Genomic DNA, 13,241 nt, shown 5'->3' with positions numbered 1-13,241 from the left:
TGTGATATGATTGGGTCTGTGATGGACAAGGTCATTCCACGTACGCAGAGGTTAGATGACTTTGAGGATGAGCTCACTTCTTGTGGCATCTGCCCCAGCCTTGAGTTGGAGAAGGGGCAAGCCTTCCACACTTTATCTCCCAGGGGACTTAGTGGGGAGCCCTTGGCGAGAAGCAAGGCCAAAAGACCTTTTGGTCTTGGCAGCAAAAGGGAGGAGGCCTAGGGGACTATCTTGCTGGTGATGGAAAGCAGAGTGGCCCCAGCCCCTGGAGCCAGGTCAGGATCATGAAGTCAAAAATCCAGATTACTTGTGCTCTGACACCACACCAGGCTTCTGGGGGTGAGAGAGCCTTGGAAACTGCACGTAGAGGGGGGGCAGGGCTGAGAACCTTGTCAGTAGCTGTGGTCATCAGAAAATGTTGTAAACCTCTTTTAAAGAGTGTATCACAGCTTTTAAAATTTCTTTTTCTTTAGTAAAAATTAAAAAAAAATTCCAGCCTGTCTTAATTGTGTTTGGAGGAACCTGTACAAAGATTGGAAAACCCTCATGATTTAACTTTATTTTCTTAATTAAAATAGGAATACATGCATATTGCCTAAAACTTTGGCAAATACAGAGAAGCAGAAAGGAAAAAACAAAAAAATCTTTCATAATTTCACCACCAGAGGTAAACACTGTTAACATTTTGAAGCATGTTATCTCCAGATTTTTTTTTTTAACATCTTTATTGGAGTATAATTGCTTTACAATGGTGTGTTAGTTTCTGCTGTATAACAAAGTGAATCAGTTATACATATACATATACCCCATATCTCCTCCCTCTTGCATCTCCGTTCCACCCTCCCTATCCCACCCCTCTAGGTGGACACAAAGCACCGAGCTGCTCTCCCTGTACTATGTGGCTGCTTCCCACTAGCTATCTATTTTACATTTGGTAGTGTATATATGTCCATGCCACTCTCTCACTTCGTCCCAGCTTACCCTTCCCCCTCCCTGTGTCCTTAAGCCCATTCTCTACGTGTGCCTCATTATTCCTGTTCTCCCCCTAAGTTCTTCAGAACCATTTTTTTTTTAAGATTCCATATATATGTGTTAGCATACTGTATTTGTTTTTCTCTTTCTGACTTACTTCACTCTGTATGACAGACTCTAGGTCCACCCACCTCACTACAAATAACTCACTTTCGTTTCTTTTTATGGCAGAGTAATATTCCATTGTGTATATGTGCCACATCTTCTTTATCCATTCATCTGTCGATGGACACTTAGGTTGCTTCCATGTCCTAGCTATTGTAGAGCTGCAATGAAGAAAATATTTGCAAATGAAGCAACTGACAAAAGATTAGTCTCTAAAATTTACAAGAAGCTCATGCAGCTCAATATGAAAAAAACAAACAACCCAATCCAAAAATGGGCAGAAGACGTAAATAGACATTTCTCCAAAGAAGATATACAGACTGCCAACAAACACATGAAAGGATGCTCAACATCACTAATGTGATGCAAATCAAAACTACAATGAGGTATCACCTCACACTGGTCAGAATGGCCATCATCAAAAAATCTACAAACAGTAAATGCTGGAGAGGGTGTGGAGAAAAGGGAACCCTCTTGCACCATATCTCCAGATTTTATTTAACCTTATTTAGAGCAGTGGTATCATTCTATACATACTGCTTTGTAATAATCTGTTTTTTCCCTTATCAATATATCATAAAGCATCTTTCTCCTTTAAATAATATATCCAGGAAAGGCTCTCTTTGTCTGCTCTTAAGGAAGAGCTTTGAGAATGTGTATAAGCACGTGTGTGTGTGCACGCCTGTGTACATTGTGGGAGGGACTGCATCAGCACCATAATGGCTTCAGTAAGAACTGTAAGGAAATCTGCAGGAAAAATGGAAGAACAAATCTTGGGGAAACAGAGCTGGGATCACTTGATTAGCCACCTTTTACACCTTAGAAGATCATCTTTCTAGAATGTTCTTTGCTCAAACCTTAGAAAACTCTTTTATCATGGCGAAATAATCATGAGTAAACTTTAAAGAGGAAATTAATTGGGAAAAAGAAAGTTGGTAGGGGGTGATTGAGCACATATATATGTTGTGCAAGAGCCAGGCGGTTTGGAAGTGGTATGCAAGTTCCTTGTAACAGCGGTTGGGTAGTTCCATTGTTGCGTCAGGAACAAACCTGGAAGCGATGCCCATGGTCACTCCCACTTTGCCGCTCCTGCTGCCAGAGTGGAGCATTTAAATCACCAATTCCTTGACGTTGTGCGGTCGCTCCTGAAGGGGAAAGTTAATGGGACTGTTCACTGGTTTCAGGGTCAGAAATGGCCTCCCAATTGTTAAACTCAAACCACCCTTTTAATCTTTAAATATTTACATTGTTCTCTTGGGATATTTGTCCAGTTGCCATATTTGAAACATTCTTGTGTATACTTCATCTTCTTTTGCTTTTATACTTGTTTTGCTTTTATATCATTTTGTTTAGGTTACTACTATGAACAGGTTTTGCAATTGGTTTTAAAAATTACTGTGAAGACAAGTGAGGGGTTGATTCATTCATGTACTAATTTGTTCATTCAACAAGTATTTACTAAGCCCTGCTGTGTGCCAGGCATACAGTATTATATTGTTAGTATTAGCATTAGTAAATACTGAGGTGGATATGAGCTCAAGGATTCCAGAAGTTTCTTTCCCATCACATAATGATTTTGTATCTTCAACTTTTCCGCTTCCTGATACACTCTTAACAATCTGAGACCAGTTCCTGGCCTCGTAGTTGTATGGTTATATGATGGTAGCTTAGAAGGATGAAGCAACATATTGGCTTCTCTGCTTGAAATGCAGGAATACTGGGTTTAAAAAAGTTTGTGTGACTCAATTACTTGACAACCCAGAAAAACTGACAGGACTTGATATTTCATTCTAATTTTGATCGTCACTGAGTCTAAATGCATCAGGAGAGCTCTCTCTCCCTGCCTTGAGAGCTCATGCATACCTGTAGCCATGGCCTTATTAGGAAGGTGAGCTGCTCAGCTTCCACAGAATCACAGGCCGTGCAAAACAGAATCTGAAACCACCTCTGGGGTGACCTTTGAGTGGGATGATATTTCATTTGTGGCATAGTGTGAAGGCCTAGGCTTAATGGGTACGGGATCATATGGTCTTATTGCTTTGTATTATTTAGTGGATGCCATTTGACTAGACGGCCAAGTAGAGAAGACAGCCCATGTGTTGGGAAAAGGAAGAAGGGTGGAGAAGCTTATCTTTTTGTTTTCACACAGGTTCTGGACGTAACATTCCTTTGCTAGCTTTAAAAATGTCTTTTAGGGCTTCCCTGGTGGCGCAGTGGTTGAGAGTCCACCTGCCGATGCAGGGGACACGGGTTCGTGCCCCAGTCCGGGAAGATCCCACATGTCACGGAGCGGCTGGGCCTGTGAGCCATGGCCGCTGAGCCTGCGCGTCTGGAGCCTGTGCTCCGCAACGGGAGAGGCCACAACAGTAAGAGGCCCGCGTACCGCAAAAAAAAAAAAAAAAAAGTATTTTAAATAATTACTTTATATATCGGTTAGGACTCTTTCATTTGTCAGTAAAAGAAGCTTAAGTGAAATTAGCTTAAGTCAAAAAGGAAATTCATTGACTCAGGTAACTGAAGATTCAAGGGCAGAAGCAGCTTTAGGCACAGATGTATCCAGGGGATTAGTGATGGTATTGGATACCTGCCTTTCTCTGCTTATTAGTTCACCTTCTTTCACATAGTGGAAAAGTGGCCTAAGGAGCCCACAGACTCGTAGCAATCCTAGTGGAAGAAGATTTCTTCAAATAGCTCCACCAGAGAGTGGACAAGTGTGGGTCCTATGTTCCCTGGTCAGCCCCGACTAAATCACATAGAGGGAGGCTCCCATCGCAGGCAGGTGGTCTGTTACTGGATGATGGGGAAGGAGTCTCAGGCAGGCAAAAATGATAAGCATTCACTGGCCTTAATTATTTCTTATGTTTTGGGCTTTTCTCGCTCTGTCTTATTTTCTGGCTCCCTTTCCTGCTTTTGCACAAATTATATGTGTATTCCCAAAGTTTCTCTCCTCTTTCTGTACTCTCTCTCCTGATGATCTCCTCCACTCCCACTTAACTGCTATCTCTTTACAGAAGACAGCCACATCCTTCTCTCCAGCCTCTAGCTGTCTCAGAGAAAGCTCACTCATCATTTCCATCCGGTGTCCCACAGGCACCACTGCAACTTTAAATGTCTAAAATGAAACTTGCCACCATCCTCCGAAATGCCTTTCTTTTCCTAGGTTCTCTAATCACACCAGTAGCAATATCCTCTTTCTACTTTCCCGGAATTCTAACCTCAAAGTCGTTTTTGACTATTTCCTCTGCATATTATTTCTGCTTTATATGAACTCTCATAGTTCTTTATAATTACTTTATCACTTTCTCTCTGGTTTTATAGATACTGGTGTATCTGATTTCTTTCTGCTGAAATTATTTTGGTTTCTTGATGGAAGGTATGACGACTTATTTTTCTCTGTACTATTTCTTTCTCTGTTGTCACCCTCCACCTTCCACTCCTTCCATCAGTGTCATACACAGAATTTTATGATGCAGTAAATACTTGTTGAATGAAGGAAAGAATTTATGTGATGCGTAGTATAATTACATGGTTATTATACTTGGTATTGTTAAAGAAAACCAGAGTCTGACAGTAAGGTAATAAAAACAGATTTTATTCAAGAACTATTGCAATAGGGGAAAAGGGACCTCAGTATAGAACTGGGCTCAGTTCTGAATACATCATGGACAAGTGGGGATGTATAGCCAAGGAACAGAGTGGGGGTCAGTGGATCGGAAGTTACTAAGAGGAAACATCAGGGGTAGGGAGGGAGTTTGGTTAAATAGACCTAACAGGATTCCTGCTGAAGCCAGGGTAATCAGATATCAGGGTGAGGAATGAAGAACTTGACCAGACATTGAGGATATTAAGATAATATCAAATATTAAGGCTAGGGGATTCTCTCTAAACAGACTTGGCAGGATTCTTGCTAAAACTGGGCAGTGCCAGCCCTACAAGGATGGATGCAAGGCCGAAGCCTAGAGGACTTAGAAGAACCTGACTAAAGTTTAGTCAAGTAGAGAGCCTGTGTCATTATCTACACTGTGTAATCTCAAATCTTGCCTAGCTCCTTGGCATTTATTATAAGCAGATTTCCACTGTATAAAATGTTGAGGGAGGAATTTGCCCTAATCATTCAACCTTCCCCCGTCCTCACTGTTCAGGCCCTGGGCGCTCATCCTGTTTGTCTCTGCTCTGGGAAGCACTGCCCTTTCTTAGACAACTGCTTTCTTTGTGTCAGGTTCAACTCTGTTAAATCAAAGCATAATAAAAATCAGTATTGTTTAAAGCCAAATAGGGTGCAGTATAAAACTATTTGCGTTCCACTTGCTGGTAGATAGCTATTTAATGAAACTAATTAATTAATTTTCACTCATAACTTCACTCCTTTATTTTTATTTATTTTTTAAATTAAAATATAGTTGACGTACAATATTATGTTAGTTTTAGGTGTCCTATGTAGTGATTTGACATTTGTAGACATTATAAAATGATCACCTTGATAAGTAGTAACTATCTGTCCCCACACAAAGTTATTACAATATTATTGACCATGTTCCTTATGTTGTATATTACAACCCCATGGCTAATTTATTTCATAACTGGAAGTTTGTACCTCTTAATCCCCTACACCTAATTCACGCCCCCCCAGCCCCCTTTCTGGCAACCTCTGTTTTCTGAAGGTAGATCGCTAATTTAAATAAGGCAGGCCTGTCGTTAATTCAGTTTTGTCACACTGTTAGTAGTCCATCCTCATTCTAAAATCATAAAGCAAGGCCTAGAGTTTTGTCATCTCTGTACCTTTTTGTTCTTTCTGAACAGATCATCAAGACTCTCAGCTATCTTTCAATATTGAGTATATGTTCCTTGATTGCATTGGTTTTTTTTTTTTTTCCCCTAACTGTATGTAGGACAGTGTCTTTAATGATGTACAATGGGCAGTCTGGGCATCCTTAAGGATAGTGACTTGAAAACTCTTGACTGCCACTTGTAGTAAAAAATGAACTTTATATTGTGGTCCAGTATACATGTGCATGGTATGTATAAAGTGTAACTGAAGCAAAAGTTTGACTAAGCAATACTCCTGTTATGTGTGATACAGTCTGTAGTTGCTATTATATTGTTTTTTACTTACTGATAAAATGCTCTCTGTGATGTTGTAAGTGGATTTTCTGATCCACTAATGGGTCACAATTAGAGTCTAAAAGGAACTGCTTAACAGTCATCAAGTTTTAGGAAGTCTTAGATTGTTCATTCTGAGAAGACTTTTTGCAAATTATCTATGGGCAACATCTGTTTTCCTCCTGTTTTGGAGTTGGAGGAACTTCCTTGCAGGGAAACAGTGCTGCTTTGTATTTTCACTTCTACACCTATTTATTCCTGGAATCATGCAGTGGGGCAGTCAAGCCACATGGACTCTGTAATTTTATTTTATTTTATTTTTTTTGGCAGCGCTGCACAGCTTGCGGGAATCTTAGTTCCCCAACCAGAGATTGAACCTGGGCCCTCAGCAGTGAAAGCACGGAGTCCTAACCACTGGACCACCAGGGAATTCCCTGGACTCTGTAATTTTTGAGCCTAGCATTTATGCTTCTGGGTGTCTTCACAGTAATGAATAAACTATACCCACTTTCTCTCCCTCCATTGGCTATCAAGATATTTTCTCCCTCCATTGGTTCATTATCCCTTATTCTTGGTCTTAGGGAAGACTGTTAACAGAACATTGAGTGTTGTCTCCTATTCTAGGGATGGCACACAGCTATCATGGTCACGAACCCAAAGGAGAGTTTAGGTTCAGTAAAGAACAGTTTTAGGCACATTCTTAGATGTTACAAAAATGGTGTGTACATGTGCATTTTCTTTAAGGCAATTGAAGTCGTCTTACCTTTTGACAACTCCATACAATTTGATATATTTGATGTTTTTCATCTTTCCTTCATAATCAGTAGTGATCTTTTACCAAATCTTACATTTTTAATTTGATTGTTTCTGTTGTGAGGGGAATTACAGCACTTTATGATGAAACAGTTAACAACAACTTTTGAGTTCTTGGTACGGTTCATAGTGTATCAGTGACTTTGGGCTGCCATAACAAAATACTGTAGCCTGGGTGGCTCAAACAAGAGAAATTTATTTTCTCACAGACTGGAGACTGCAAGTCCAAGATCAAGGTGCCAGAAGGGTTGGTGTCCGGTAAGAGCTCTCTCCTTGGATTGCAGATGGCTGCTTAAGACAAGGTGTCTCTTCTTATGAAGCCACTAATCCAGTTGGAGCAGGGCCTCCCCCTCATGACTTTATCTGACCCTAATTACTTTCCAAAGGCCCCATAACCAAATATCATCACATTGGGGGTTAGAGCTTCAATATATACATTTGCGGAGGACACAATCCAGTCTAGAGTACAAAGCTAAGGTCTTATTGGGGTTTAAATATTGGCTGAAGTATGCAAAGAAACGTTCTTTGCAGTTATTAAAGATAGACGTTTTTCTTTGAGTGAATGGGTATTTTTCATACTCTATAATTCTTATAACATTTATTAGCAGTAGTAACACATTTAATTTCTTTTATAGTCTTCTTAATAATGCAAGTATATAGAAGAAAGTTTACAGTTAAAATATGCCCAAGAGTAAAACGGTACTTTTAAAATGTTATTTCTGCAGAGAACTTTTTTCTAATGCAGAGTCTATTCCTTATTAACAGTTAAATGAACTTCTAAACAGCCTAGCACCATTATAATATAGAAATATTGTAATATAGAAAAGCTACCCGCCATCATTGAGAATAATAGATATTTTAGCAAGCAACAATTTGTTCTAAAGACAAATTGTCTCTCTCTCACTTCTATATTTTAAAACAACTTTTATGTATTGAGATTATTATTGCAGTCCAGGATGGATGAACTTCTTAACCATGAAGTTGTAAGGGAACCAGGTGTGTTTGTCTACAAGAAACGGTATACAGAGGTATTCCAATAGCCTCCACAAAATACCTATTCAAACTGAGGAAAAACAGAGATGGGAGATTGAGGACATAGAATTGTTTTAAAGCTCTTTGTGTGAATTGGTGTTGGTCCACTGATAATATATATATTTTAACATTTTTATTGGAGTATAATTGCTTTACAATGGTGTGTTAGTTTCTGCTTTATAGCAAAGTGAATCAGCTATACATATACATGCATCCTCATATCTCCTCCCTCTTGCATCTCCCTCTGACCCTCCCTATCCCACCCTTCTAGGTGGTCACAGAGCATGCAGCTGGTCTCCCTGTGCTATGCAGCTGCTTCCCACTAACTATTTTACATTTGGTAATGTATATATGTCCATGCCACTCTCTCACTTCGTCCCAGCTTACCCTTCCCCCCACCCCGTGTCCTCAAGGCCATTCTCTACATCTGCATCTTTATTCCTGTCCTGCCGCTAGGTTCTTCAGAACCATTTTTTTTTAAGATTCCATATATATGCGTTAGCATACTGTATTTATTTTTCTCTTCCTGACTTACTTCACTCTGTATGACAGACTCTAGGTCCATCCACCTCACTACAAATAACTCAATTTCGTTTCTTTTTATGGCTGAGTAATATTCCATTGTATATATGTACCACATCTTCTTTATCCATTCATCTGTTGATACATTTTTATAGTGACTTTTTGTAGAAGAGGTAGTGTTGGGCTTCCCTGTTGGCGCAGTGGTTAAGAATCCGCCTGCCAAGGCAGGGGACATGGGTTCCAGACCTGGTCTGGGAAGATCCCACATGCTGCGGAGCAACTAAGCCTGTGCGCCACAACTATTGAGCCTGTGCTCTAGAGCCTGTGAGCCACAACTACTGAAGCCCTCATGCCACAACTACTGAGCCCACACGCCTAGAGCCCGTGCTCCGCAACAGGAGAAGCCACTGCAATGAGAGGCCTGCACACCGCAACAAAGAGTAGCCCCCACTCGCCGCAACTAGAGAAAGCCCATGCGCAGCAACAAAGACCCAACGCAGCCAAAAATAAATAAATTAAAAAAAAAAAAGAGGTAGTGTTGTGTGTCTAGAGGAAGTAGTCCATGCCTCTTTACAGTATCTTTGCTTGCAGCCTTTTACTCTGTTGACACATATATGGTTACTTTGTTTCTTCTATTTCAGTGTTTATCGGCGGAAGAGATCTTTTCCCTTCATGGATTTTCAAATGCTACACAGATCACCAGCTCAGACTTCTCTGTCATCTGTCCAGCAGTCTTACAGCAATTGAACTTTCACCCTTGCAATGATCGGCCCAAACACAAAACAAAACCAAGTCTTTCAGAGGGTATGTTGCAAGCTTTTTCTCCCATTTGTTTGAAAACTCTGTGAGCTAGTCTAAAATGAAATTAAGATGCTTCTTTTTCTGCTTTATTGCTCTTAATTAATCTACATAGAATCCCTTGGTAAAAAAAATACTTATATTCTGGAAGTCTTTAGAATAAATATAATTAGAACTCATTTAAGCTTCAGAAGTTATGCTCTTTTATTTATGGAGTCAAAATTTTACTTGGTACCAATGGAAAATTTTATACAATTCAGTCCTTGATTTTAAGCAATACATGTTTTATGTTGTGTATATGGGATGGCACATTCACTATTTGGGTCATAATTGATCAATTTCCATTATGTTGTACTTATATTATTTTAAAACCTGTCAATTTATCTGTCATTGTCAGTAAAGAGATAAGGAAGCTAGTGTGGTTCTAGATTAAATCTTAAGGTACTGAGTTATTACTGCTTTAATTTTCATAAATAAAAGAAATGCCAGTGACTCTTTTAAGTGCCTTTAGTGGTGTTGCCATAGGTATTGTAAAGAAATTTTTAAATATAAGAAAGTAAGTGTATTCTTACTGTATAGTCCACATACTTAATTAAACAGGTAGAAGAGTTCTTTCACCAATGAGATAGATCAGTTGCTGAGGGGCAATTTCTTGGTATTCCCAAATTGCTACCTGCTCCACATGAGTATTTTAATTCTCATTTTTTTGGTTCCTTTATTTTCTGTGTATTAAGCATTCAGTAGTGAACAAGAAGAAAAATTCTCTGCCCTCTTAGGGCTTACAATGTAGCGAAGAAAAGAAATAGGAAACATTTATACAAACAAGCAAATAAATTATATAATTTCAGAGTGTTAAATGCTATGAAGAAAATAAAGTAGGTAAAGAATAGGAGATGGTGGGTGAGTGTGATTTTAGATGGGTCAAGGGAGGCCTCTCTGATGAGATTACATCTGAACAGAGTCCTGACTGAGGAGAGGGAGAGGGCCATGGCTAGATCTTCTCTGGGGGACAGCATTCTTCGTCCAGGGAACAGCAGCATAAGCTTGGGAATGAGCTTGACATGTGTAAGGGACAGCGAGAAAGCGTGTGTGTCTGGAGCACAGTGAGCGGGAAGCAGAGTAGGAGATGGTAGCCAGGGGCCAGAAAGGGAGGACTTGTAAGGTGTGGTAAACTGATTGAATTTTATTCTGAATGTGGTATGAAGACACTGTAGGGTCCTAAACAGGGGAGTGATGTGATTTTATTTGGATTTGTAAAAGATTATTCTACCTGCAGTTTGAAGAATAAATTGTGAAGGGGCAAGAGTAGAAGCAAGGAGATGGGTCCGGGGACTACGGCCAGGGCTGGTGCTCAGCTTGACGGGGGCTTGGTCTAAGGTGGGAGTGGAGGAGTAAGGAGATCTGGTCAGATTCAGGATGGATTTTGGAGACCGTGCTAATGTGGTTCGCCTCTGCACTGGATGTGTGGGAGGGAAAGATGAATCCAAGTTTAAGCCAGAGAAACTGCACAGATGGTTGCACCATATCCTGGGATGGACAAGACTGGGGAAGGAGCACTTTGCTGTGGAGGAAGCGAGTGGTGAGGACCAAGAGTATAATCTTTGATGTGGTTAGTCCGAGATGTCGATGTAGACCCACAAGGGGACGTGTCCAGTAGGCAGCGGCACACGCATACTTGGATTTCAGAGAATAGTCGAGGCTGGGGATTTGTCTTCTCAGAGATGGCGTTTGGAGCCACTGGTCTGAGTGAGCACATCTAACGTGAATATAGATGGAGAATATAAAGAGAGGAAAGATGAAGAAGGAAAGGGAAGCCTCAACAAAGGGAGTGCCTGTTTTATTGGGCTGGCCGAAAAGTTTGTTCTGTAACATGAAAAACCTGAACGAACTTTTTGGCCAGCCCGATACTAACTTTTGGATTCCTTTGTGTATATATGAGCATTTTAATCTCACTATATATGAATAAAAGGGGTAACAACAAAGACAAAAATAACGACAACAGCCAACTTTTACGTAGTCCTTTCTATAACCGATACTTTTCCAAGTTCTTTCATATGTTAACTCAATTAATCTTTGCACAACTGTGTGATGGAACAACTATTCCCATTTTACAGCCAAGTACACTGAGGTGCAGAGAGTTCAAAGTCATTTGCTCAAGATTTATACAGCTTGTACGTGGTAGAGCCAGGTTCAAACCCAGGCTGTCTCAGCTTCAGAACCCATGTTCTCTTTTGTATTCTGTATTTACATATACAAAGAATAGAAATTACCAACCATAATTTATCAATATAATTAGAGATTTTGTGAGTAACAATAATTTCAGAGCTCATTGTTCAAACAAATATTTTTTCTAGATATTTGCTATTTTAAATGATATTTTAAACAATGAAATGCCCTGGATTCTTTATATAATAGTTCACTTAATATAGAGTCAATTTTGAGCTCATTCAAGGGAATGGAAAACCAAAATAAAAGCAAGCCAAACTCTCATATTTCAATGGGCAGATAAAAGAATGTCACTTACCTGAGACCTTACAGTTTGTGATTTTGAAATTGCCTCTCAGGTACTTTATAAACTCATATTGATGAGTGCAATAAACTGATGGTAAATTAAATTCTCTAGGAGATTAATTACATTTTAGCAATAAGTTAATGGTCCAAAGTTGCCTCATTTTTTTTTTAAGATCACAGAATACCATTCAGTTCAAATAACAGATAAGAGTAATAGTATCTTATCCTTAATAGTATCCCTGAAAATCACACTGTCCAACTCTGTAATACAGTTGATGACATAAGTCTATGTTCCAGAGAGGTTAAATGGCTTCCTCTAGGTACATACCTGAGGGGGGATGAGAACCTAGGGCTCCTGACTCCTGGTTTGCTGATCTTTCATTGTATAACAGTGAGACAAATGAACTAAAATTTACATGATGTCTACTTACTAACTTAAAAAATATATATAATGGCATTTACTGAAGAGTTACTATATTACAGGGTCTGAATTAACTGGTTTTATTTCAATTCTTCTACAAACTCTATGAAATAGGAGAATTACATTTGCTTAAACAGGTGAAGTTCTTAGAAGAATCTTAACACATTGTGGGCATTCAATAAATGTTCGCTATTGTTACTAATATTCCTTGAAAATGTATTAAAATTCTTCAGAGTTCACTAAGAAGCGGAGAGAAAGAATTTTCTCTGAAACAGATCATTAGAGGGAGTCCTATGTGTATATGGAGAGGTCCAAGGAGTATTCTTATACTAATTCATTCTTTGGTGCTCAGACTGAGTGGATGAATGAACCTTTTTTTCCTGAATAATGTGCTAACAATGCAAGAAGGGGAGACTATGCTGTGTGCCTGGAGCATGATGGTTCCCACTCCCACAGTTCCCCAAGTGGTTCTGATGTGCACAATAATAGAAAGGAAGGTTAGAAATGTTGGACAAGCAAATGAGTTGGTATTTTTTTGACAGAGTTCTGGACTGCACCTTGAAAATATGGCATTCATTCATTGATCAAGATATGTGTGCTATTTGCTGGGCAACATTCTAGGCTCTGAGGAAGAATAAAACATAGCCCCTGTCCTTGAAAATCTTATAATTTGTATCATATAGACGAATATATAAGTGATAAAATGATGGTAGCACACAAGAAATGGTAAGTGGTCCAAATACCTTCAAAGAACTATGGGAAACTTGATAAGCAAGGGATTGCTGCCTGGAAAATCCAGAAAAGTTTCATGGAGGAGGTCTTTGCATTGGCTTGGAGAGCCGTGTGTAAGTTCATCAGGCAATGAAGATAGAAAAGGTGTTTTCAGATAAAGAACCACAGTGCAAAG

At 39.5% G+C, this 13,241-nt stretch overlaps 1 protein-coding gene across 1 annotated transcript in view; it reads left to right on the top strand.

Annotated features, from left to right (window-relative positions):
- SLC39A8 (solute carrier family 39 member 8) overlaps positions 1 to 13,241 on the top strand; it is a 72,728-nt gene that overhangs the window by 16,081 nt on the left and 43,406 nt on the right. Inside the window, exon 3 of the mRNA XM_004263569.3 lies at positions 9,246 to 9,408. Within this exon, the coding sequence (XP_004263617.2) occupies positions 9,246 to 9,408 (163 nt within the window). The remainder of the gene's footprint in view (positions 1 to 9,245; positions 9,409 to 13,241) is intronic.

This window comes from Orcinus orca, chromosome 4 (genome assembly GCF_937001465.1).
Source record: "Orcinus orca chromosome 4, mOrcOrc1.1, whole genome shotgun sequence".
NCBI lineage: Eukaryota > Metazoa > Chordata > Mammalia > Artiodactyla > Delphinidae > Orcinus > Orcinus orca.
This window is presented reverse-complemented; position numbering and strand designations above follow the sequence as displayed.